This window comes from Desmodus rotundus, chromosome 6, assembly GCF_022682495.2.
Source record: "Desmodus rotundus isolate HL8 chromosome 6, HLdesRot8A.1, whole genome shotgun sequence".
Classification (NCBI taxonomy): Eukaryota; Metazoa; Chordata; class Mammalia; order Chiroptera; family Phyllostomidae; genus Desmodus; species Desmodus rotundus.
The window spans coordinates 44,754,673-44,779,582 of NC_071392.1; the positions used below are offsets into that span (position 1 = coordinate 44,754,673).

Genomic DNA, 24,910 nt, shown 5'->3' on the forward strand with positions numbered 1-24,910 from the left:
AATTTAAAAAATGTAAATCATCAACTTCATATTATAATTTGGGGATTTTAGCACATTATAACAATTTTTCTTCTGGTGGGCAATTCCTTTTTTTTTCATTAATTTTTTTCAGTTAACCCTTGAATCAAGAAATTCTATATTCAGTTGTCTTCGGATACCTCACCATATTTTAAAACATCATGACTTGACTTTATTCATGAACTTCATTAACATTCCATATACTGTCATTTTAGAATAATGCTCGCAAAAGGCATAAGGTGTGTTATAAACTGAATGTTTGTGTCCTCCAAAATTCACACGTTGAAATTGAGTCTTCAGTGTGATGCGTTTGGAGGTGGGGCTTTTGGGACATGATTAGGACATAAGGGTGGAGCCCTCCTGAATGGGCTTAGAGCCCCTATAAAAGAGGCCCAAGAGCTCCCTCACCCCTCCTGCCACGTGAGGTTATAGTAAGAAGATGGCGGTCCATGAACCAGGAAGTAGCCTCTCACCAGACACCAAATTTTCCAGTGCCTTGATCCTGGACCTCCCAGCCTCCAGAATCCTGGGAAATAAATTTCTGTTGTTCATAACCACCCAGTGCACAGTATTTTCAACACAGAGTCCTAAACAGACTAAGACAGGGTTTATAAACATGTGTTAAAGGCACAGTCTAATTTAAATCCCTCCCAAGTCTGAACTTTTATTTTTCATAAGCTGTAATAGTTACTAGTAATACATAATAACAATAGTAAAAAGAAACCATGTCTTTAATTCAGAAGTGAATAGTATCTGTAACATATAGTACCATGGCATGGTATCAAGGATTTAATTTTTCATGATGAGTTTCTAATTTTTTTATCTTCTACAAATTATTTAAAAAGACTTTAATGCCCAATGGGCTTCTGTGCATGGCAGAAACATTCACTGCTATTTATATTTTAGTGCTCTATTTAATTAACAGGTTTAAATAAATACAATTTTAAAAACTAATTTTTCTTCAACATGTGAATGTTTATTACAAAATTTATTGAATAAAGTTCCTGAAATAATTTAAAGTAAATTAAAAACTAATAAATATGTTGTTTAGAACTCTCAAATGTCATATATAGCAGATAAAATGTTATATCATTAACTATTATTACTTACTTTACACTTAAACTTATCCTAAAGTAAACAGCATGAATCTAGTTCATATCTTCATTATTTATACACTTCATTATTTGTATTCCTTCCAAGTTCCAGTAATACTCATTTTAATGCCTTCTCAGGAAATAATAATCTACCCAATCTCAAAAGAAAAGGAATGATTTTGCAAACAAGCATGGGTATTGAATGTGGTTATCGACCAACTGATCCTTACATAGGGCACAGGACCTATCTGACCGGCCCAGATGATGAAAACACCTGGTCATGTAGTCCTAAGTTTCCTTTTCACAGTTAAATGTTGTTTGTTACATGACCTTTTAAGTCCACATCTTTCATTTAGATTTTAGGGTTTAGTTATACAATGCTCCCTGTGATAACATTATTTTTTAGTCACATAGGGAGTGATCTCTTGGACATACTGAGTGAGAAAAGCAAGAAGCAGGAGGCTATATATAGTCTGCTACTTCTATGTAAGTCATAGGGGAAGAGAATGTGGTATATTTGCCAGTATTTTTCAAAAAGAAACAATGAAAGGAAATAAACTAAAAACTACTAAAATTGGTTATGTAGAGAAAGGGAGGGAATAGGGAGGATAAAGAGGCAGAAATGCAAGCAATATTTCTCTGGATACTCCTCATTTTATTGTTTTGATTTGGCTGCCATGTAATGTTATACATAACCGAAAGGGGGAAAAGTTTACCATCAATACAAAAGTAAGAATTAATTTGGGTAACAAAAAGTGTATTATTTTTTACTGAAAATATGTGATAGGAAATATACTAATTTGCAATCTTAAAGGCAAAAAGAATTGCATGATTTTCTTGACCTGCATTCGGTAGTTTGATTGTTAGTGGTCTTAAGGTATTGTTATTCTGAAACCATTACATGCGCGCTCTAGGATAAAACTAAATAAGCAATATGTTAATGTCTATAGGGATCAAGATTCATTAAAAGTGGGTCAGACTCCTGATGTGATGCACTAGGAGGAACACAATACCGCCTATGCAATATTCTTGTCACCAAGAGAAAAAAAGGAAAAAAAAAAAAAGAACTCAGATACTAAGTTTGTAGGTCTAACTACAACTTGCAGGAAATAAAAAAAAAAACAGAACAAATGAAATGACACCAGAGGAAACAACGAGAATGTGGGACATTTTACATAACAAATGATCTGGGTTTTTTTTCAATAAATAAGTGACCTGAAAAAAAATAAGAAAGGAAAACTATTGTAGGTTATAAGAGACATTAGATACATAACAGCCAAGCCAATATGTGGACCCTGCATGGATTTCAACTTAGAGTCATAAGTAAAAGGCATTTTTAAGACAATTTGGGAAACCTGAATATGGAGTCAATATAGAATTTATATACCTGAATATAATCAGCACTAGATTATATTCAGGAATTATTGCCAATTTTATTATGTAGACAATGGCACTATGGTACATTCTCTCAAAATCCCACTTCCTGTTAGAGATACACACTTAAGTATTTACTGGTAAAATGATACAACTCCTGCAATTTGCTTTCTAATGCTCCAGAAAAAAAAGGTAAGGGGAAAATAATTAACAAGACTGACAAAATGTTGATTATTGTTGAAGCTATGTGGTATTCTCTCTACTTTTGTGTTATGTTTAAATTTTTCCATAATACAAAGATTTTTTAATGTTATAGATGCCTTTTCTCCATGTAATTAGTAGACTCATCTGGAGATTTCATTTCCTAAGAAATGAGAATCAAGTATGCGAAGTTAGTTTTCTCCTTACAATGGCTGATTCTTTCATCTTGGAACACACAGCTAAACCAGATACCTACTGTTATGAGAACATTTCCTATTTTTTTCTATAACTGTTTGACTTACATTTTCCTGTAGTAAATCATCTCTGTTTACATAAGTAGAAACAAATATACATTTATAAATACACACATTCAAGCAGCCCCTGCTGTGTACCGTACAGTGTGTAGGATGGTGTAGTGTGAGACCATAAAAATGACTGGATGCTCAAACCATTCAAAGCAATATTAATAATCAACAGGAAAAATTTAAATTGTGGCCTTTAAAATATTTTTTAAAACATTAAAAACTCTCTTACTGTCAGTTACTATATAAAAAAGAAAATGTAAGAAGGAAAGCTAAAATATTATAAACATTACAAATTAGTGTCTTATTTCTTTGTTAAAAAACCCCAACTTTTCAATTTTCACTGAGGGTGAAGGAGAAATGAATTAATCTATATCCAACCCAGATTAAGCCCTCTAGCTAGGCATCCAAGGCACATGGAGATTTATACTTTGCTAAGTCACATCTATTACAGTTTCTATTTTTCCTAACTTATGATATGAAGTGGGTTTCCTGAGCAAATTGTCATATTCCTTGCTAAGTCAGGATCAGTTCCAACATTTTATTCTTTGCACTATCCATATCATGAAATAGCTCTGAGATTTCCTCTTTTAACAAAACTTTATGTTGAAGTAGCTCTGTCGTGTGTTGGAATTCTGTGCGTTTTTAAAAATTATCTATGGGCTTTTACCTAGACACTGGACACAATCTAATTACATTTTATAATATTGCTTTCAAAATAATGCCAATGAGGTTTACCCCTCTAGATCAGTAGTTTTTAACAATTTCAGTATCTTATAAGCAATAGTTTCCAAGTTTTTTTTTTCAAGGGATATTATACTCAAAGCAAAACTATTCTAGCATGTAGGGGGTGAGGATGGGAGACATAGAATCCCATCCCCCAGTCTTCCCCTCAGCTCCTGAGGTCAAACATCTCCAGGAACTTGGTTTACAGATATCTGCAGTCCACAGTGGACTGAAAGTCTGTGGTTGATAAACTCATTAAGACACCACACAACATGATGCAGACCAACAAGGGTCAGACATGTGTGTTCTTCCCAGTATACCAGGGCCTCAGAATCATCCCAGACTTGGCAGAAACAGCCCATCCCTCTATTTCTGTCTCTTTGCTGCAGACCTCTGATTAGGATCCAGTGTTACTCCCCACCCAGCCTTCTAAAGGAGGTTTCAGATTGCTCCTGACTCTTGGCACCCACCTTGACTGTGGCTTTGATTCCACTTATCAATGCCCAACTTCACCAGCAACTCCCCAGCTCTGCCTGTGCTGAGACACTAGCCTGGATTCCGGAGGTATCACCCATAGTCACACACACATCTGATTTGTGTCAGTATTTCTCTCCCCACATGCCTTTTTGCTATTTTAGCTTCTCTTAGATACACAGTCTTTGTTCCAAAAGCGTCAATGTCCTGAATTACTTCCTTGACCTCTTACAGGATCAAAACCAGCTGTCGGAGCTGGTTGTTCCTTTCATTAACAATTGGACTTGCTTTTAACTTAGATCTCATTAATGTTTTGACCATATCTTTATAAGCATAATTCCTAGGCAGATGGCAGAGAGAATGAAAGGGGGAGGAATTAGAAAGGAAAGAAAATATCCTTCATGCTATTTTTATTATTATAAAGATGCAAGAGAAAGGGGAAGGAGGAAGGGATAAAAGGGAAATTTAATAAAAAGATTTTATCAGAAAGAGGAGGAATAAATTCCTGTCTCAATGCTTCTTGGGAATTTGGGGGATGACTATGAATGTGTGTATCTCAGTGTGTTTGTGATGTCCTGTTACCTTTGGGAGTGCCCCCAATTGCAAAGTCAGTCTAATCTCACACTGCTTATAATATCTGAATTCTATTTGAGAGCCTACATCAAAACTTAAAAATAATATTTTAGAATGCTTGGTCACTAATCCTTACCAGCTGATCATCCAATCCAAAAAGTTGTTCCAAGTAAGTTTCAGATAATCTCCGAATTTTGGGTTTCATTGCTGGATCAATGCACATATCCCTTTAATAAAATCAAAAACCACAGTCAAAATTAATTTCATTTTATAGTAGTTAGTAGTGCCATAATTAAATCTGCAGTTCTTTGGGTGGAGTGTAAGGGAGGGGAAGGAAGACACACATCCTCTTGGGAAAAGTATGTCAGAATCACCAGGAGGACTTTTTCAAACTACCCTCCTCAAGATTTTGCTGTGCTCCTCAAGAAGGTATGCCTCCCTTTCCTCATCTCCAACTTGAAATAGACTGCCCCAGAGCACATAGTATTGATGAACACACTATAAAAATTTCTCAAGTTGAGAACCAGTGGGCAAATTTTTCCCATCAAAGTCTTACAGACTTAAAAGCATGTGGAGTGATTCTTTAACAATCTTGAGATTGGAAGCATTCATTAGCAAGACCTTTTTTGGTACTCTATACAAAAGCATCTTACCTTCAAAATATCTCCCCAATCAAAACAATGCTCACCATAGAAGACTTTCAAGGCCATTTTTCATTATAGTGATGATCATTTCCTCTAAATACCTCAGTGGATCCTGAGGACAGGTAACAAGCAGACCACACAACAGAACCTGAGGAGAGGAAATGGAATCAGTGTTTCTGGATCTGCACGTTCTCACTGAGTAATAGGTAGACCTCTCGCGTTATGACAAAGTCAAAAATATGACGGTTTCACGTATACATACTTTACAGATCTCTCTCTACATTCATTCAGTGTTAACATCGTGCTAAAGTCTAACCCAATGCAGTTTACCTTTACTCCTTTTTTGAAAAATCCATCACAAATGACACAATAAAGAATCCCTGCACAGCGTTTTGCATTAAGTGAGGAGTACTTTACAGTCAAATTGAAGACATCATTGTGATTCTTCAGATCAGTGGTTTCTACCCTTTTTAATTATGAGAAACTCCTTTTTAAAGTCAAAAATACTTCACACCCTAAGTGATTAAGAAAATCATAACCATAAAAGTGATTAAGAAAATCCACCATCAAAATCTACTGTGGGGTCTGGTCAAGATGGCAGAGGAAGTAAATGCGGTACTCCAAACCTCCCACAACCACATCAAAATTACAACTAAACTACAGAATAACCATCGTTCAGAACTGCCTGAAATGTAGCTGAAGAAGCCACATGAAGACTGGTAGGAGGGGCAGAGAGTGAACCAGCTGGTCCTACACCAAGGTGTGGCAGTTAAAAATCAAAGGGGTATCTTGGCTGCAGAGGTTCCCCTGAGGAGCAAGGAGTCCCCAGCCCCACTGGGACAGTCCCAGTCCCAGCCCAGGGGTCCAGTGCTGGGAAGAGAAGCCCCCATAACTTCTGGCTGTGAAAGCCAGTCAAGACTGTGGCTGAGTGAGTCAGGGCTTCTGGAGTCCCAGGCTTTCTTCTTAAAGGGCCCATATGTAAAGCACAGCATAGGGCATATAGTCAATAATATTGTAATAACTATATATGGTGTCAGATGGATGCTAGATTTATTGGGGTAATCATTTCATAAATTATATAAATATCTAATCACAAGGTTGTACATCTGAAACTAATATAGTATTGTATGTCAACGGTAATTTAAAATTTAAAAAATTTTAAAAATATACTGTGGATTCAAGAAGTCTTTTTGAAATGTATTTGTATTTTACTATTCATAGCATCTACAGAGTAGATACTTGAAAGATTGTAGCACGGTTCACCTAGGTGGCAAACAAACAACTTACTGGATCTAAGGAAATGTTTAAAGGACATTACGAAACTCAGAAAGCTGCTGCTGTCTTATTTTCCTATTGAGGATCTCCCCAAAGAAGAAACTTTGGTGAGACATACAGAATTATTTTGTATATTTCTCCATTTGAGACAGAGAAAAAGGTTAAAGCCACACACACCCCCGGAAACCACCTGCAGTCCCTCTCAGACATTTCTCTTCCCTTTTCAGTTCACTATCTCCTGTGGGGTGGGGGTGGGGAGCTTTCTTTGGCCTTCTTTCACTTACAGCCTCTTCTTTCTTTGGCCTTCTTTCACTTACAGCCTCTTCTTTCTGGCTTTCACATACAGCCTTTCCCATTCATCAACAAAGCAATTCCACCCCTCGAGTTGCTCACAGTTTTTCCCACCTCCATGGGCCAAGTGTCAGCAGATCCTGAGACTCTCTGCAGTTCTCGCAGTATTCCTCCAGAAGGAAGAGGATAACTTCCCCTGATTAAACCCTGCACAACACATTCCCTGCTTTGCGATAGCCCCATGTTCCCCTCTTAGTGTGCATCCTGCAGGCTGAAAACCCAGCCCTTGAGACTGTGACAAAATGGTTAGACCTAGAAGTCTCTCCCTCTCCAACTCTGCCTCCTGGCCTAGTCCCATCGCCACTCACAGTGAGCACTTAGCCATCCACAGGCTGACTTCCTTCTCCCCTAAACCTAGAAAATATACTTGCACAGGAAATCAGAGGTCTTTACCAAAGATGCAAGCTGGATGTGCATAGCCTTCTGTTACAAAAGGGCTGAAGTCTTCTGTTACACGGAGGCCAGACTTCAGACAGCTCCCTGAATAGCTCTGATAAAAGGTCATCTGCTCTTATACACTTGTGTGCCTGGGTCCCCAGAGTACTGAGTTTCTGTACTCCCTACTCTGTGTCCCCTCCTGCATCTGTTCTGGCACCTTAAGGAAGGACATCTGCATCAGAATCACCTAGGGAGTGATTTGGTCTCTGAGGGGGGGGCGTAGGAACCTATATTTTGATTAGATTCAGGGTCATTCCTACCTACATGTACTCCAAAGTCTGAGAACTTGTACCTTCATGGAATTTACCTTTAATGTGAATTTTTAAAGAAGTTGGAATGTGATTGATGACTATGAGAAATTGCTTATTTCTTTATATTTCCAAGCTCCACAGATCAGAAAATATCATTTCCTGAAAAGCTATCCTGCAGAAGTCAATTCAGGTTGAAAGGAATGCTAATAAAAGCATATGGAACTAGAATAGTTCGAATGTTCACTTTTTGCATAAGAAATCTCACTGTTCATACCTTCACACTAGGCAAAATAAAATAGCCTGAGGTTTTATATACTATTGTATGACCTGTGCACAGTTCACACAATAAGAAAGCATACTTAGTGAATTAATAGCTTTTTTTCTGCTTATTGAAAATAAAAATTACAAAACCATCAGCTTGGCCTTCAAAAGCAGAGGTGAAATATGCAAACATTCCCACAAGATAAATGTCTGACTCTCAGAAACATTAATCAGGGCTTTATTATTGCTTGCTTAGTAAAAACTTACACAATCAAGGACAACAACAACAAAAAGGCCATGATTTAATTATCCAGATTGACTTTATCAAGCTTGAAAATTCACAAAACAATTGTGCAATCCTCAACTTTCTTTTGGCTCTGGCTCCCTAATCTCAGTCCCTAGTATTTTTCAAGTATTCTGAAAGATGTCCGGGTACTGATGACCAAAGTAGGTTAATCCAGGACAGTTGTTTCTACACCTTTCTACTGCTACCCACCTTTCATGGAGCAAGATAATGCAGTGCGTAAACTCTACTGGGTTTATTATTTTTTTTCCAGTTTCAATGACTACTTCTATTATTTATTTAATAGATCTCCAACTTCATTTCCTTCCTTCCCTACAACTGGAATTTTATCTTGTTTTCATGCTGAGTAGCAAAATAATGACAACACTAATCAGAGTAAGCTACTCCAACAAGAGAATTAAGCTAACAGGTTAACAGGCAAAGTATAAATATATGCACTCTAGAATGCACAATGGTTTAGCCACTAGGAAATGCAAATGGGATCCTGAAGAATGTAGTCAAATTCAAGGTGCAGTAAAGGTGAGCTGATGTGTTGCTGCTGTGCAACTGTGTTAAGTGTTCCTGGGCTGCATCTCCTGGCCACTAGCTGAATCTTTCCAGGGGGGAACATCTTAGCTAATGCCCAGTAGGGATGTGGAAAGCACTAAGTAGAACCAAAAGGAACTAAAAGGTAGGAAAAGTACTAAGCATTGCTGAGAGCATCCACTCCACGAAGGACTTTACCTTCCAGGAGCTCCAAACTGGCACCACCCCCAGTGCTGACATGGCTGACTTTGTCCCCCAAGTTTCATTTGGCACAGCAAGTGGCAGTGTCTCCACCACCAATGATGGTGATGCAGCCCCTGGAAGTGGCTTTCACCACCTCATCCATGAGGGCTTTGGTCCCTCGGGCAAAAGTTTCCCATTCCAATACGCCCACAGGTCCGTTCCACATAATCTGCTTGACCCTAGCAGCAGCCTCGGTGTACTTCTTGCTGTTCTCAGGACCACAGTCCAAGCCCATCCAGCCAGCAGGTATGCCAGAGGCCACAGTGGCTTGGCCAGTCTTCACATTCTCATCAAACTTGTCAGCAGTGACAAAGTCAACCAGCAAGGTAATCTTCATACCATTCTTCTCAGCTTTGGATGTCAGATCTTTGATGATCTTGGCTGCCTCTTCATCAAACAGAGAAGTGCCAATCTCCATGTTGTTGAGTACCTTAAGGAAGGTGAAAGCCATTCCACCACTAATCATCTCATTGACTTTGTCCAACATGTTATTGATCAGCTGGATCTTGTCTGCAACTTTAGCTCCACCCAGGATGGCCAGGAAGGGTCGCTCTGGGCTTTCCAAGGCCTTGCCAAAGTAGTTCAGCTCATTCTTCATCAAAAAGCTCCAGCTTTCTGTGGCAGATTGACTCCCACCATAGAGCTGTGGACTCAGTGAGCGGTGCCAAACACATCATTGACATAGACATCCCCTAGCTTGGAAAATGAGGCTCAGAAAGCTTCTATTTTAGCTGGCTCGGATTTAACCTTGTTCCCAGAAGCATCTTTTCCCTTCCCTTCTTCCTCTTCATGAAAGCGAAGGTTCTCCAGCAGAATGACAGACCTGGCAGCTGGGTCAGCACAAGCTTTCTCCACTTCAGGGCCCACACAGTCCTTCAAGAACAAGACATCCTTGCCCAGCAGAGATTGGAGCTCTATAGCAACTAGCTCCAAGGAGTACTTGTCAGGCATGGGGACACCATCAGGCCGACCCAGGTGGCTCATGAGAACAATTAACTTGGCTCCATCGTCCAAGCAGAATTTGATGCCTGGGATGGCAGCATTGATCCCCTGGTTGTTTGTTATCTGGTTGTTCTTCATAGGAACATTGAAGTCCACTCTCATGACGACCCACTTGCCCTTCATGTCCAGCTTATCCAAAGTCAGCTTGTTAGAAAGCGACATCTAGGCAATATAGCAGCGGCGAGAGGCTGAGGGATCACACAGCGACAGATACAGCAGCAAGTGTGCACTGGGGAACACGTGTGCTCTGCTGGGTTTAAATCCTGGATCTGTAACCTTTTAATGTGTAGCCTCTGACAAGTTACTTCTCTGTTCCTTTGGTTCCTTAACTATACATGAGATAATGAAGGTACATATTCCATATGACTATAACGAAAATTAAATGAATTAATATATGTAAAGTACTTTCAACAATGTCTAGCACAAAATAACTACTCAATAGATAATAATGCTAGCAAGCCATCACCACTATATTTAACCATTCCATTGCTAATTATCACTGCCCTTACAGGGAAAGACTAGGACAAAGAGAAAAAAAAATCGAAAACACTCCCTTGCTTCATTCAAAAGCCAGGGTGATGACAGAGAGAGACTGACTTTGTAACAAATCTAAAGAAAGAGATTAGGACAAATGCATTTGGGGTAGATGGTGGTGAGAGAGAACTTGTTAGAACAATAGTTTAAATATAAACAGAGAGATAGTAACTCTGTATTAGAACTATGGATAGATACAAAACATTTAGGGGAGCAATTCTTGTTCGTCTTTTTGAATATTCAGAAAAACACAATGAAATATGCTAAGGGCTTAAAAAGTAATAGAGAAAACAATTGCTCCGTGATTGTAGAGATAACAGTGATTACCAAAGGCTTGTGGGCCCTTAGCAAGTGGGAAACATCCATGTGGAACAGTAAAGGCTTGGGGACAAAATGAACAAACTGAACTAACAAGGAAAATGAGGACAGACTCATAGAGGGAGAGCAGGATGACAGCTAGTGGGGATGGGAAGATTAGGGGGTGGAGGGATTGAAAAAAAATGAAAAAAGACTCATGGACATGGACAACAGTGTGGTGCTTGCTGGGGGAAGGGGAGTAAATGGTAATAAAAAAACACAACAAAGATAAAAATAAAAATGCAATGTCAGAATCACACAGTTACAGAAACTCCTTTACTTAGAAACAGGTTTCAGTTCCTAAACACTATTCAGACTTCTGGCCAAGATGAAGGCATAGGTAGATATGCTTTGTCTCCTCACACAACCAAAAGAAGGACAACAACAAATTTAAAAACAAAAACCAACCAGAACTACCAGAAAATTGAACTGTATGGAAGTCCAACAACCAAGGAGTTAAAGAAGAGATATTCACCCAGACTGGTAGGAGGGGAGGAGACAGGCAGCCAGGGTGGAGAGGACACATGCCAAGGCAGGGACTGAAGGACCAGGCAGGGGAGCCACTGGCTGGCAGTCCCACATTTGCATCATGTGGATAAACCAGGAGGTACAACTAGAAAGAGCAAGACAGACCACACAACCCACGGTTTCAGCATGGGAAAAGAAAGCCTCAAAACCTCTGGCTGCAAAAACCTGTGGGAGTTCCAGTGGCATAAGAAACTCTCAGCCTCACAGGAGAGAGTTTGTTGGAGAGACCCACAGCATCCTAGAACATACACAAACCCACCCACCAAGGAATCAGCAGCAGAAGGATCCAATTTGTTTGTGTGTCTCGAGGGAAGTGGCTTAAAGTGGAGTGAGGGCCAAGCAAGCAGCATTGTTCCCTCTCTGACCCCTCACCCACATACAGCACCACAATGCAGCAATGTGGGTGGCCCTGCCCTGGTGAATACCTAAGGCTTAGCCCCTCACAAGTTAAGAGGTATGCCAAGACAAGGAAATATGGCCCAAATGAAAGAACAGATCAAAACTCCAGAAAAAGAACTAAGCGATGAGGAGATAGCCAACCTGTCAGATGCAGAGTTCAAAATACTGGCAATCAGGATGCTCACAGAAATGGTTGAGTACAGACACAAACTAGAGAAAGAAGTGAAGGCTGTGAAAGTGAAATAAAGAAAAATATACAGGGAACCAACAGTGAAGGGAAGAAAACTGGGACTCAAATCAACAATTTGGAACAGAAGGAAGAAATAAACATTCAACTAGAACAGAAACAAGAATTAAAAAAAAAAAATGAGGAGAGGCTTAGGAACCTCTGGGACAACTTTAAACGTCCCAACCTCCAAATCATGGGGGTGCCAGAAGGAGAAGAGGAACAGCAAAAAATTCAAAACTTATCTGAAAAAATAATGAAGGAGATCTCCCCCAATCTGGCAAAGGAAATAGACTTCCAGGAAGTCCAGAAAGCTCAGTCCCAATGAAATTGGACCTAAGGAGGAATATACCAAGGCATATCATAATTAAATTACCCAAGATTAAAGATAAGGAGAGCATCTTAAAAGCAGCAAGAGAAAAGGAGACACTTACCTACACAGGAGTTCCCATAAGACTATCAGCTAATTTCTCAAAAGAAACCTTGCAGGCAAGAAGGGGCTCAAAAGAAGTATTCCAAGTCATGAAAGGCAAGGACCTATCCAAGATTACTCTATCCAGCAAAGCTATCAATTAGAATGGAAGGGCAGATAAAGTGTTTCCCTGATAAGGTCAAGTTAAAGCAGTTCTTCATCACCAAGCCCTTATTATATGAAATGTTAAAGGGACTTATCTAAGAAAAAGAAGAAGATAAAAACTATGAACACTAAAATGACAACAAACTCACAGTTATTAACAACCAAACCTAAAACAGAAACAAAACAAACTAAGCAAACAACTAGAACAGGAACAGAATCACAGAAGTGGAGATTACATGGAGGGTTATCAGCAGAGAAGGGGTGGGGGAAGAATGGGGGAAAAGGTACATGAAATAAGAACCATAAATAGTAGGCACAAAATAGACAGGGGGAGGTTAAGAATAGTATGGGAAGTGGAGAAGCCAAAGAGCTTATATGTAACACTCATGGATACTACGCGCTAAATGGTGGGGGTGGGGGGATGCTGGTGGGAGGCGGGGTACAGGGTGGAGAGGGATAAATGGGAGAAAAAAATTGGACAACTGTAATAGCATGATCAATAAAATATACTTAAAAAAAAACACTATTTGAAGTCTCTTCTACCTCCCTAAACCCAGCCCCGAACCAAGTCCAAAGTGACATTTCACAAATGCTTCAAATTTCCATCTGTGGTAGAGATGGAGTCAGCATGCTGTTTTTTCTAGGAGTAAGTTTAATTTGTTTCTATGAACATTAGTCAGTTAAAAATTTGAAAATAAAGAGGATTGTGTGTCTTGTCAACATTTAAATAGAGGGCACTAAATTTTTACTTTAGAAACTCTAATAACAAAATATATTGAAGATTACTGAAAGGAGCCAACTGGGTTCAGCCGTTCAGAAGGGACCTCAGGGAGAGGAAGCTGCTCCTCAAGGCCAGGACTTGAGGGGTTTTCAGGTAAACTGGACAGGTGAGGGCATGTAGTCTCTATGGCAAGTCAACAGATTCTGATATGTGCTACATTGTGTCTGGCCCAAACAGGAGACAGTTAACAGCTGTCTAATCCCTAGATAAGTGAATTGTTACTTGAGAAATAATAAATTATATGCTTTTTGGTTGTTTAAGTATCCCATGGGTTTACTCTAGCACAATTGGTTGGCTGGGCTGAGAAACTCAGCAAATATAACTGCCCTCAGGAGAAGCCACAACCTCTTCTCCCCAAGGTGCAGAAAAATGAGTCAGTGAACCAGTTCCTTCTCTCTTACATTAGCTAGTGATCCTTTGTTCATATGTTCAGTAATCCTGATTCTTGCATATCTGGCAAATAGTGGCAGCAATTGAGTTCCCAAAGAAAACATACAAACAAGCCCATAATAGAATCTAGGTTATTTAAAAATAAATACATTTTTTAAAAATCAGAAAATTAATCATAAAAAGAAAAACAAGGCATAAGAACTGCATTAAAATCATAAAAATAGAAATCATATTATTTCTAAAAATAGAAAATTTTGCATAAAATCATGATTTGTAATTTAAATATGCCCTCTGCTGGACAAATCTAGTTTTGCAAACTCTTTTATTTCTTAGTTAAACCAAAATCTGAGATAATTTGATGAGCACTTTTTCACTCTCAGATACAATTGCATCTATCTATAGCTGCTTAATAATTTTGTAGACACTACACCATAATATCTCCTCATCTTTAGTCCCTATGAGGCAGGCTTTGTTTGTAGACAGTGTGCTGACTTCTGCCTAGTAAAAAAATTGAGGAACACAGAGATTTCTAAATATTTTTGATAACCTGTTCTCTGAAATTCTGCCAACAGGGTTTCATTGTTTGAGCTCCTCTATTAATGATATCTTTTAAAATACAATGTCTCAAAGTTCCGGCCAAGATGGAGGCGTAGGTAGAAACCCTTCACTTCCTCACACAACCAAAGGGAGGATAACAACCAATCTAAAATCAATAAACAACCAGAAGTGTCAGAAAATCAAACTGCATGGAACTCCAACAACCAAGGAATTAAAGAAACAGTCAACCAGACCAACCAGACCAATAAGAACCCTCGGGGAGGCAGCAGACTATGAGGGCGGGGCCAGCTGAGAGAAACTGCGTGAGGAGGTGGACCACAGGGGCAGGGCCGGCTGAACTGAAAACTGAGACTCAGAGCTGACTGGACTACAGTGGGGGTTGTCACAGTGGGAGAAACTCCCAGTCTCACATGAGAGTTGGTTGGAAAGTACGGATAGAGCTGACCAGGCGAGCTTCATTGTTCCCTCTCTGGCCCCTCCCCCACAGGCAGTGCCTAAGCGCAGCAAGGAGGGTTGCCCTGCTCTGGTGAATACCTAAGGCCCTGCCCCCTTACAATTTAACAGGTGTGCCAAGACAAAGAAATAGGGCCCAAATGAAAGGACAGAGCAAAACTTCAGAAAAAGAGCTAAGCGATGAGGAGATAGCCAACCTATCTGATGGAGAGTTTAAAGCCCTGGTAATCAAAATGCTCACAGAATTGATTGAGCTTGGTTGAAAAATGAAAGAACAAATGAAAGATACCCAAAATGAAATAAAGCAAAATATTCAGGAACCAACAGTGACAGGAATGAAACCAGGACTCAAAGCAATGATTTGGAACAAAAGTAAGGAATAAACATCCAACTGGAACAGAATGAAGAAACAAGAATTCAAAAAAATAGAGACTTGGGAACCTCTGGAACAAACTGAAATGTTCCAATATCTGAATTATAGGGGTGCCAGAAGAAGAAAAACAACAGCAAGAAATTGAAAAATTATTTGAATAAACAATGAAGGAAAACCTCCCTAATCTGGTGAAAGAAATAGACTTCCAGAAATTCCAGGGAGCCCAGAGAGTCCCAAAGAAGTTGGACCCAAAGAGGAACACACCAAGGCACATCATCAAGTTACCCAAGATTAACGATAAAGAGAGCATCTTAAAAGCAGCAAGAGAAAGGAACGAGTTACCTATAAAGGAGTTTTCATAAGACTAGCAGCTGATTTCTCAAAAAAAAAATCTTACAGGCAAGAAGGGGCTGGAAAGAAGTATTTCAAGTCATGAAAGGCAAGGACCTACATCCAAGATTACTCTATCCAGCAAAGCTATCATTTAGAATGGAAGGGAAGATAAAGTGCTTCCCAGATGAGGTCAAGCTAAAGGAGTTCATCATTACCAAGCCCTTATATAAAATGTTAAAAGGACTTATCTAAGAAAAAGAAGAACAGTAAACTATGAACAGTAAAATGACAACAAACTCACAACTATCAACAAATGAACCTAAAAGAAAAGAAAAACAATGAAAACAAAAACTAAGCAAACAACTAAAACAGTAACAGAATCAGAGAAACGGACATCATATGGAGGGATTTCAGTGAGGGGAAAGGGAGGAACGGGGGGAGAAGGTACAGGGAAGAAGAAGCATAATTAGTAGGCATAAAATAGATGGGGAGAGATAAAAAATGGTATAGGAAACAGAGGACTCAAGAAGTTATATGTACAACCCATGGACATGAACTAAGGTGGGGGGAATGCTGTAGTGTTGGGGGTTGCAGGGCGGAGGGGGAATATGGGGGGGAAATTGGGAAAACTGTAATAGCATAATAAATAAAATATACTTAAAAAAATACAGTGTCTCTTGAAAGGAATATCTCCAAGCAAGGCAATTCCACTAGTGGTGGGGTGAGTATCTGAGTTCTCAGAGAGACATGATGAATATAGTGAGGGTGTGGAATCAGAATATACTCATTTTTCCCACAGTTCTATCTAGGATCAGGTGCTGAGTGTCTAAATGCAGACATTTAAAAAAAAACTTTGAATTTCTAAAATGTATTTTTCCTGAAGCTTAAAATAGTGTAAAGTGCTCTGGCTGGTGTAGCTCAGTGGATTGAGTGCGGGCCTGCGAACCAAAGGGTCGCTAGTTCAATTCCCAGTCAGGGCACACATTTGGGTCACGGGCTTGGAACCCAGTAGGTGGCATGCGAGAGGCAACCACACATTGATGTTTCTCTCCCTCTCTTTCTCCTTCCCTTCCCCTCTCTCTAAAAATAAATAAGATATTTTTAATAAAATTTTAAAATAATATATTTTATTTCCCCAATTCCCAAATATTTGACCATTTAGTTCACTTATTTCAAATCTAAAATTAAAGTTTAAAAGAACATTCCACTCCAAGATCTAAAAAAATAAAAAGACCACCCTATATCTCTATGTTTATATACTTTGTATAAACAATACATCCAGGTTGCATGAAAGCCATGCCAGATACTGATGAACTATGAGGGAAAAGACTAGCTTCCGGCAACACTGAGAACATTAACCATCAAGGAAGAGATTATTTCCTTACAGAACCAGGATGATTGATCACAGTGGTTTCAAAGTCATTTTTTATATCAGAAAAAAACTTTAAAAAACCCAAACTCATGGGAATGCCAATTACAATGCAGATAAAAGCAGAGTTGCTCCTGAATGTTGCAAGATGGGTGTAAATGGAAGAAGCAGAGCTTTCTTCCTCCCAGTGCACTTTCTCTACCTTAAAACCTTAAGATTCTGCTGAGAAAGAGAGAGAGAGAGAGAGAGAGAGAGAAACTTCTACCAGTATGCACTGTATGCAGTTAGCCAAATGCAAGCTTTCCTAGAACCTGAACCAGAGGGAGAAGATTCTGAGAGGGTGCAAGCAGTGACAGAGGCTAGCTCGTCCAGGAAACAGGATGTCCAGAGACCTCAGTTCTGTGAACAGAGGCAAAGGGCTCTGGTCCCAGCGAGACCAGAACAGGCCTGCAACCGAGCCAGCCAGCTGGCTACCTATGATGAGAAACCCGAATTTCCCAGCAGTTTCCCAAGCTTTTATGCTTCCTGTGCTGTCTATGTTTATTCCTTTCTAATTCTCCATCAGTAAAGATCATCAGGTTATGGTATGAGAAAGAAAAAAATTGAGCATTTTTTCCTACACTTAGGCCAGCATGTCATTATTTTGTTTTATTATATGAACATTTTACTTTCGGATTATAAAACCAGTATTTGCTCTATGTAATTTGAAAAATTCAGAAAAAAGCAAAGAAGAAAATAAAAATAAACCATCACACTGACAACAATAAGTAACAGGGAATAAAAATTTTAAATTTGGACATTCCGCAATGCATGTACTTTTTACAAAGTTAAAATAGGATACTGTATAGTTCTGTATCTCCTCTTTTTTTTCTGGCTGATCACTATATCTAAAAACTTTTCCATATCCACAAAATATTCTTCAAAACATTATGTATTCAGTTTTCTGATAATCTATTACTAAAAAAGAGTACCATAAATGTTTAATAATTTCTATTTTTAAAGTATATTTTATTGATCATGCTATTACAGTTGTCCAATTTTTTTCCCATTTATCCCTCTCCACCTTGTACCCCGCCTCCCACCAGCATCCCCCGCCCCCATTTAGTGCGTATCCATGAGTGTTACATATAAGTTCTTTGGCTTCTCCACTTCCCATACTATTCTTAACCTCCCCCTGTCTATTTTGTGCCTACTATTTATGGTTCTTATTTCATGTACCTTTTCCCCCATTCTTCCCCCTCCCCTTCTCTGCTGATAACCCTCCATGTGATCTCCACTTCTGTGATTCTGTTCCTGTTCTAGTTGTTTGCTTAGTTTGTTTTGTTTCTGTTTTAGGTTCGGTTGTTAATAACTGTGAGTTTGTTGTCATTTTAGTGTTCATAGTTTTGATCTTCTTTTTCTTAGATAGGTCCCTTTAACAATTCATATAATAAGGGTGTGGTGATGATGAACTCCTTTAACTTATCCTTATCTGGGAAGCACTTTATCTGCCCTTCCATTCTAATTGATAGCTTTGCTGGATAGAGTCATCTTGGATGTAGGTCCTTGCCTTTCATGACTTGGAATACTTCTTTTGAGCCCCTTCTTGCCTGCAAGGTTTCTTTTGAGAAATTAGCTGATAGTCTTATGGGAACTCCTGTGTAGGTAAGTGTCTCCTTTTCTCTTGCTGCTTTTAAGATGCTCTCCTTATCTTTAATCTTGGGTAATTTAATTATGATGTGCCTTGGTGTATTCCTCCTTAGGTCCAATTTCATTGGGACTTTGAGCTTTCTGGACTTCCTGGAAGTCTATTTCCTTTGCCAGATTGGGGGAGATCTCCTTCATTATTTTTTCAGATAAGTTTTGAATGTCTTGTTGTTCCTCTTCTCCTTCTGGCACCCCCACGATTTGGAGGTTGGGACGTTTAAAGTTGTCCCAGAGGTTCCTAAGTCTCTCCTCATTTTTTTGAATTCTTGTTCCTGTTCTAGTTGAATGTTTATTTCTTCCTTCTGTTCCAAATTGTTGATTTGAGCCCCAGTTTTCTTCCCTTCACTGTTGGTTCCCTGTATATTTTTCTTTATTTCACTTTGCACAGCCTTCACTTCTTTCTCTAGTTTGTGTCTGTACTCAACCATTTCTGTGAGCATCCTGATTGCCAGTATTTTGAACTCTGCATCTGACAGGTTGGCTATCTCCTCATCGCTTAGTTCTTTTTCTGGAGTTTTGATCTGTTCTTTCATTTGGGCCATATTTCCTTGTCTTGGCATACCTCTTAACTTGTGAGGGGCTAAGCCTTAGGTATTCACCAGGGCAGGGCCACCCACATTGCTGCATTGTGGTGCTGTATGTGGGTGAGGGGTCAGAGAGGGAACAATGCTGCTTGCTTAGCCCTTACCCCACTTTTAGCCACTTCCCTCAAGACCCACAAGCAAATTGGATCCTTCTGCTGCTGATTCCTTGTTGGGTGGGTTTGTGTATGTTCTAGGATGCCGTGGGTCTCTCCAACAAACTCTCCTGTGAGGCTGAGAGTTTCTCACACCAGTGGAACCCCCACAGGTTTTTACAGCCAGAGGTTTTGAGGCTTTCTTTTCCCATGCTGAAACTGTGGGTTGTGTGGTCTTTCTTGCTCTTCCCAGTTGTACCTCCTGGTTTATCCACATGATGCAAATGTGAGACCGCCAGCCAGTGGCTCCCCTGCCTGGTCCTTCAGTCCCTGCCTTGGCACGTGTCCTCTCCACCCTGGCTGCCTGTCTCCTCCCCTCCTACCAGTCTGGGTGAATGTCTCTCTTTAACTCCTTGGTTGTCGGACTTCCATACAGTTCAATTTTCTGGTAGTTCTGGTTGATTTTTGTTTTTAAATTTGTCCTTCTGTTGGTTGTCTGAGGAGACAAAGCATATCTACCTATGCCTTCATCTTGGCCAGAAGTCTCTAATAATTTCTAAATTGTTGGCCATTAGGTTGTGTCTAACTTGTTCCCATTATTAAAAATATGTTGTGCATATTATCACTTATCACATATCTTCATTTTTTCCTTAGGGTAGATTTCTATAACAATGTAGAATCAAAATGTGTGTTTTCATTTATAGATGGCTATCTTCCCACAATGTCCTCACATGATGGTAGGGGCAAGGGAACTCTTTGGGGTGTCCAGTAAAAGGGTACCAAACCCATTCATGAGGGCTCCGATATGGCAGCTACTAGTGACATGTGGCCATTGAGCACTTCGAGTGTGCCTAGTACAAAATGAGATGTGCTTATAAGCATAAAAAATACACCCAGTTTTGAAGACTTATGATTTTATACTGAGTCCATGTTGAAATGATTACATTTGGACAGATTGGTTTGAACAAAATATATTATCAAAATTAACTTCACCTATTTCTTTTTATTTCTTTAATGTGTTTGTAGGATATCAATGGATAAATGCACAGAAAACTCAGAAGAAAAGTTTGGACTAGAGATAGCTTCAGAGTCACAGCTGCAAGTGGTTGTGGCCCCTGAGGTATTTTCTACTAGCACCACATGGTAGGTGCCCAGCAAACATTTGCTAAGGGAATGATCTAATGTACCCTCCTTAGTTGTCCACTCTTGTTGCTCAATCCCCCACCCCAGGCCTGGAAAAAAAGGCTGGTGTTTGTTAAGAGCCTAATCTTGGCATAAAAATAAGTTACCTGACTAACTTGAATTAAAACTACAAACCAGCAGTCTTTAAGCTGGGTGTGCAAATGTCTAGGAGCCCACAAAGGCTTCCCAACAGACATGTGAATGTAAATAGGGTAAAGGAATCCATTTCCAGATCCTCACCTTATGTATTCTTTCCTAAAACTGATTTGCCTGAAGATATATTTTGTGATTTTCTTTTCCCATTTTTAACTCTCATAATTACTCACTTTTAATTGTAGAAAATAAAGGCCTGTCTCTCATCCATCTGGAATCTTACTACAAGAAATCTGAGCCAGAGAGATTTAGAAACTTGCTCCAAGTCACACAGTTAGTAACTGGTAAGCCAAGAAGCAATCTCACAGTACAAATAATCCCCTTGTGTTGCTTCACATGCTTTAGGTTTCAAGTAATAAATCTCAACTCCACATGGAATTTATTTGCTCCTACAACTAAAAATTTTTTTAAATCAAGCTTCATTGTGGGTTTAACCCAGTGACTTGCTGATGTCACTAGAAACCTGATTTCCTTCTATTTCCCCACTCTGCCTTCCTCAGAATCCACTTCACCTTAAAACCATCTCTCCTTGTGGACACAAGATAATTCCCAATGGCTCCCAGCAATACGTACTTCCCCATGAATATCCAGAGTTGGTAAATCTCTATCCCAACATTACAGCAAGCAACCTGACCTAAATTGGTCTGGATCACATCTCATCCTCTTCCACAATCCTTACCACCACCTGCCACGGTCATGAACATTGTGGCCTGGAAACTCAATGCACTGGTTGTCATAAGCTAATCAGAGTCCAACCCCAAAGATACACAGTCAGTTTCCCTGAAGCATATGGACTAACAGGAGTAAAGGTAGGTTATAAAAGTAAAACATAAGAAATATTAGGAAGAGATAAGGGGGAAGTAGGTGTTACATAGGCGAACTTGATAATGTCCATTATACATCTGGTCCTGGGGAAGATAGAAACGGAAGAAGAAAAGCAGATATTTGTAGAAGGGTTCAGGCCTAATCATTGAGTGATACTGTTGCAATCCATATTTGTTCAGATAAATCCACATTTGTCCCCTTATAGAAACAAGCCAGGTGTGTCAGATTGTGTTTTCCAGAATGCTTATGACAGTGTCTTCCATTCCATAGGCTCCTTTTGCAATGTGACTTTGCTACATCTACCATCAAGAAGTGGGGTCTGGCCCTTACTGCTGTGGCTCAGTGGGGTGAGCATCATCCCACAAAGCAAAAGGTAACTGGTTCGATTCCTGGTCATGCCTGGTTGCAGACCAGACCCCTGGTTGGGGGCATGCAACAACCAACCAATCGATGCTTCTCTCACACATGCATGTTTCTCTCTCTCCCTTTCTCCATCCCTTCCCCTCTCTCTAAAAAGAAATAAATAATCTTAAAAAAAAAAAAAAAGAAGCAGGGTCTATGTACCCTCCTCTTGAATCTAAGTGGAAATAATCTTATGTTATTTCCACTGACCTTATAAATGGTGACATAACTTCTACTTAGTTCTCTCTGGGGACACTTGCTCTTAGAACTGAGCCACCATACTATGAGGAAGTTCAAGCAGCCCATGGAGAGGTCCATATGGAAGAACCAAGCCTACTGGTTCACAGTTGTAGCTGAACTCCCAGCCAACACCCAATACCAACTTGCCAAGCATGCCAGTGAACCATCTTAAAAGTGGATCTTGAACCCCATGTTGATCTACCCCAGGTGGTACCACATGGGGCAGAGACAAGCTCTCCCTGAAAGACCTTGCCAGAATTTCAGATTGGTGATCAAACTAAATGATTCCTGTTGTTGTAAGCCACTAAAATTTGCAGTTGTATTATGTAGCCATGGATAATTGATACAGCAAGCAAACATAGACAATGACTATACAGCCAAATCAAACCTGCCATTCCACCCATCCCTAGCTACATACGTGATGAGAAAAAACACCCAGACATGACTGTTTTATTTTAACTTTTTATTAGGAAAACCTTCAAACATACATTAAGTACCATATTTTTCAGACTATAAGATGCAATTCCCCCCCCAAAATTTGAGAGGGGTGTGTCTTATAGTCCGAATGTAGCTTACCTGGCTCACTGCAGGGAGAGGGGGCAGCAGTGGAGCGGGTTTTTTTCCCCTATTTTCCTCCTCTAAAACCTAGGTGCGTCTTATGATCTGGTGCGTCTTATAGTCCAAAAATATGGTAAACAATGAACCCATTACCCAGTTTCAACAATTATCATCAATAAATGATTCTTATATTATTTTTATATCCATCCAGTTTCCTACCTGTTCTTAATTATATTCTTTTAGGTAAAATTTACATGAATTCAAATGCAGAAATCTTAGCTGTATAATTTTGACAATGGATACATCCACACCGCAGTCATTTTCCACCTCCTTACAGATTTCCCTTGTTTCCCTTTCCAGCTAAGCCTTCTGTATCAGTCAAGGTCCAGTCAGGAGACAGAAATCACACCAGTAATTTAAATAAAGAACATTTATTCTATTCTAACAATTAAATTATAATAAAGAATTTGATTCAGAGTTACACTAACAACAATAATTTTAATAGAACAAGAATTCACATGTTAGAGAAGAAAGATGGCAGCAAGATAGGTGGGAACAGAGTCCACTTCCCCCTGCACAGGGGTGAAACACCTACCTGATCTACTGAGGAACAAAGCAAACAGCCAACAGTACCCCAGCGTTTATGAAGATAAGAGGCCACAAAGTATAGAGGACACTGAAAAAACAGACAGTAAGGGGGTTGCTTCAGGACAAAAAGATCCCTGGGACCAGTTTGGGGACCAGGGCAACTGCAGCCCCAGGCCCGCACCCGCTGGGCCTGCCGCAGGACTCCTGGGAGAGAGCCGAGCTAATGGCTCCCTCCTCTGCCAAACAAGGCTTGAGCAGCACCGAGAGAGACCTGGTTGCTTGAAGTCACAGGGAGGGGAATAAGGATGAAGTGGTAAACACACAGAGACCGCAGGCACTGGGTGGGGAGAGTTGAGAGTTGGGTCTTGTGGGGTCCTGAGCTGGACAGTCCCAGTCTAGCTGGAGAGGTGGGCTGAGCAAGAGGAGAGGCCCTTCCTTGTATGGAGGGAGCCAAAGGATTGAGCAGGAGGATTTTCCCAAAAAGAAAAAGACCCTCAGGGGCACTTTGGGGAATTCCCCTGAAGCAATAGCTCCAGTCTCCTCTCCACCTGGCCACCCACCCATCTGGCACCCCTGTGGAGGTGTGGGAGGTATTGAGCCCAAATCCAAAGCAGGGGTTAGGGCAGGGGGTGCTGGGAGAGTACACACCCAGGGGGGGCCTGACCACAGGCACCGTGCTGGGAGTCTCCGCACCTCATCTAGGAGGGAACTGAGACCACAGGCACTGAGGAGAGTGCACATCAAGGAAGGCCCCCGAGCACACACCCATAGCCCGGAGGAGGCCTACCATAAAAAAGAGTGGGTAAAAGCCAGGAACACCAGGATACCTCCTGGAAGAGGAAACCCAGCAACAAAGGAACCACCAACAGATAAGAACACAAGAAGGTGAATGAGGGAGTAGAAGTCACAATAAGTCAACCCAGGACCTATCTGAAAATACAACTAAATAGTGAAGAAATTACTAAGAACAAACAACTGAACAAGAGCAAGAGAAAAGCCTCAAAACCTTGTACACATGGAAGAACCAGCTACAACACAACCTGCCCACACCTGCACAACAGAAAACGTGAGGTGGGGGACAGACTGACCCTCAGATAACCAGCTGGTGGAAAAGACCCACCAAAGAAAGACCCAAAAAGAACCAAAAACCAAAGACATACACAGAGCCAACATAAACCACAGCCCAAGATCAGTAAGATCGGGAAATCAAGAAGACTGTACCACTGAATCTCACAGGTATTCTACCACAGAAGTTCACCATAAACCCAGGGGGTCAGAACAGAGCAACTTAAGAAGCAGAGGCTAACAGGAAGAGTCTCACAAATAATGGGAAGACAAAGAAACAATCCCCAAGTGAAAGGAAAGGGGGAAGTCTCAGAAACAATGCTAAATGAAAAAGAGGCAAGTCAACTATCAGATAATGAGTTCAAAGAATTGGTTATATGGAAGCCTAATGAACTCACACAGAATTACAAAAAACTACAGGGAAACTACAATGAACTACAAAACTATATCAACATGAAACAGGAAATAGAAACTATCAACAAGGGCCAAGAGGAAATGAAGAATACAATTTCTGAACTGAAGAACACAGTAGAAGGAATCAAAAGCAGGCCCGATGAAGCAGAGGATAGGATCAGCAAACTGGAGGACAAGGTAGAAAAAA

The 24,910-nt window shown here is 40.1% G+C and overlaps 1 protein-coding gene and 1 pseudogene across 2 annotated transcripts in view; both read right to left on the reverse strand.

The window, feature by feature from the left end:
* The window catches only part of FBXL13 (F-box and leucine rich repeat protein 13), a 287,440-nt gene that overhangs the window by 253,456 nt on the left and 9,074 nt on the right, over positions 1–24,910 (reverse strand). For both annotated transcript variants that reach the window (XM_045193852.3, XM_024558073.4), the window contains exons 2-3: positions 5,451–5,554; positions 4,899–4,989 (exon numbers count right to left, since the gene is read on the reverse strand). In XM_045193852.3, coding sequence (XP_045049787.2) covers positions 4,899–4,989; positions 5,451–5,554 — 195 coding nt within the window. The remainder of the gene's footprint in view (positions 1–4,898; positions 4,990–5,450; positions 5,555–24,910) is intronic.
* Positions 8,969–10,218, reverse strand: LOC112302406 (phosphoglycerate kinase 1-like; annotated as a pseudogene).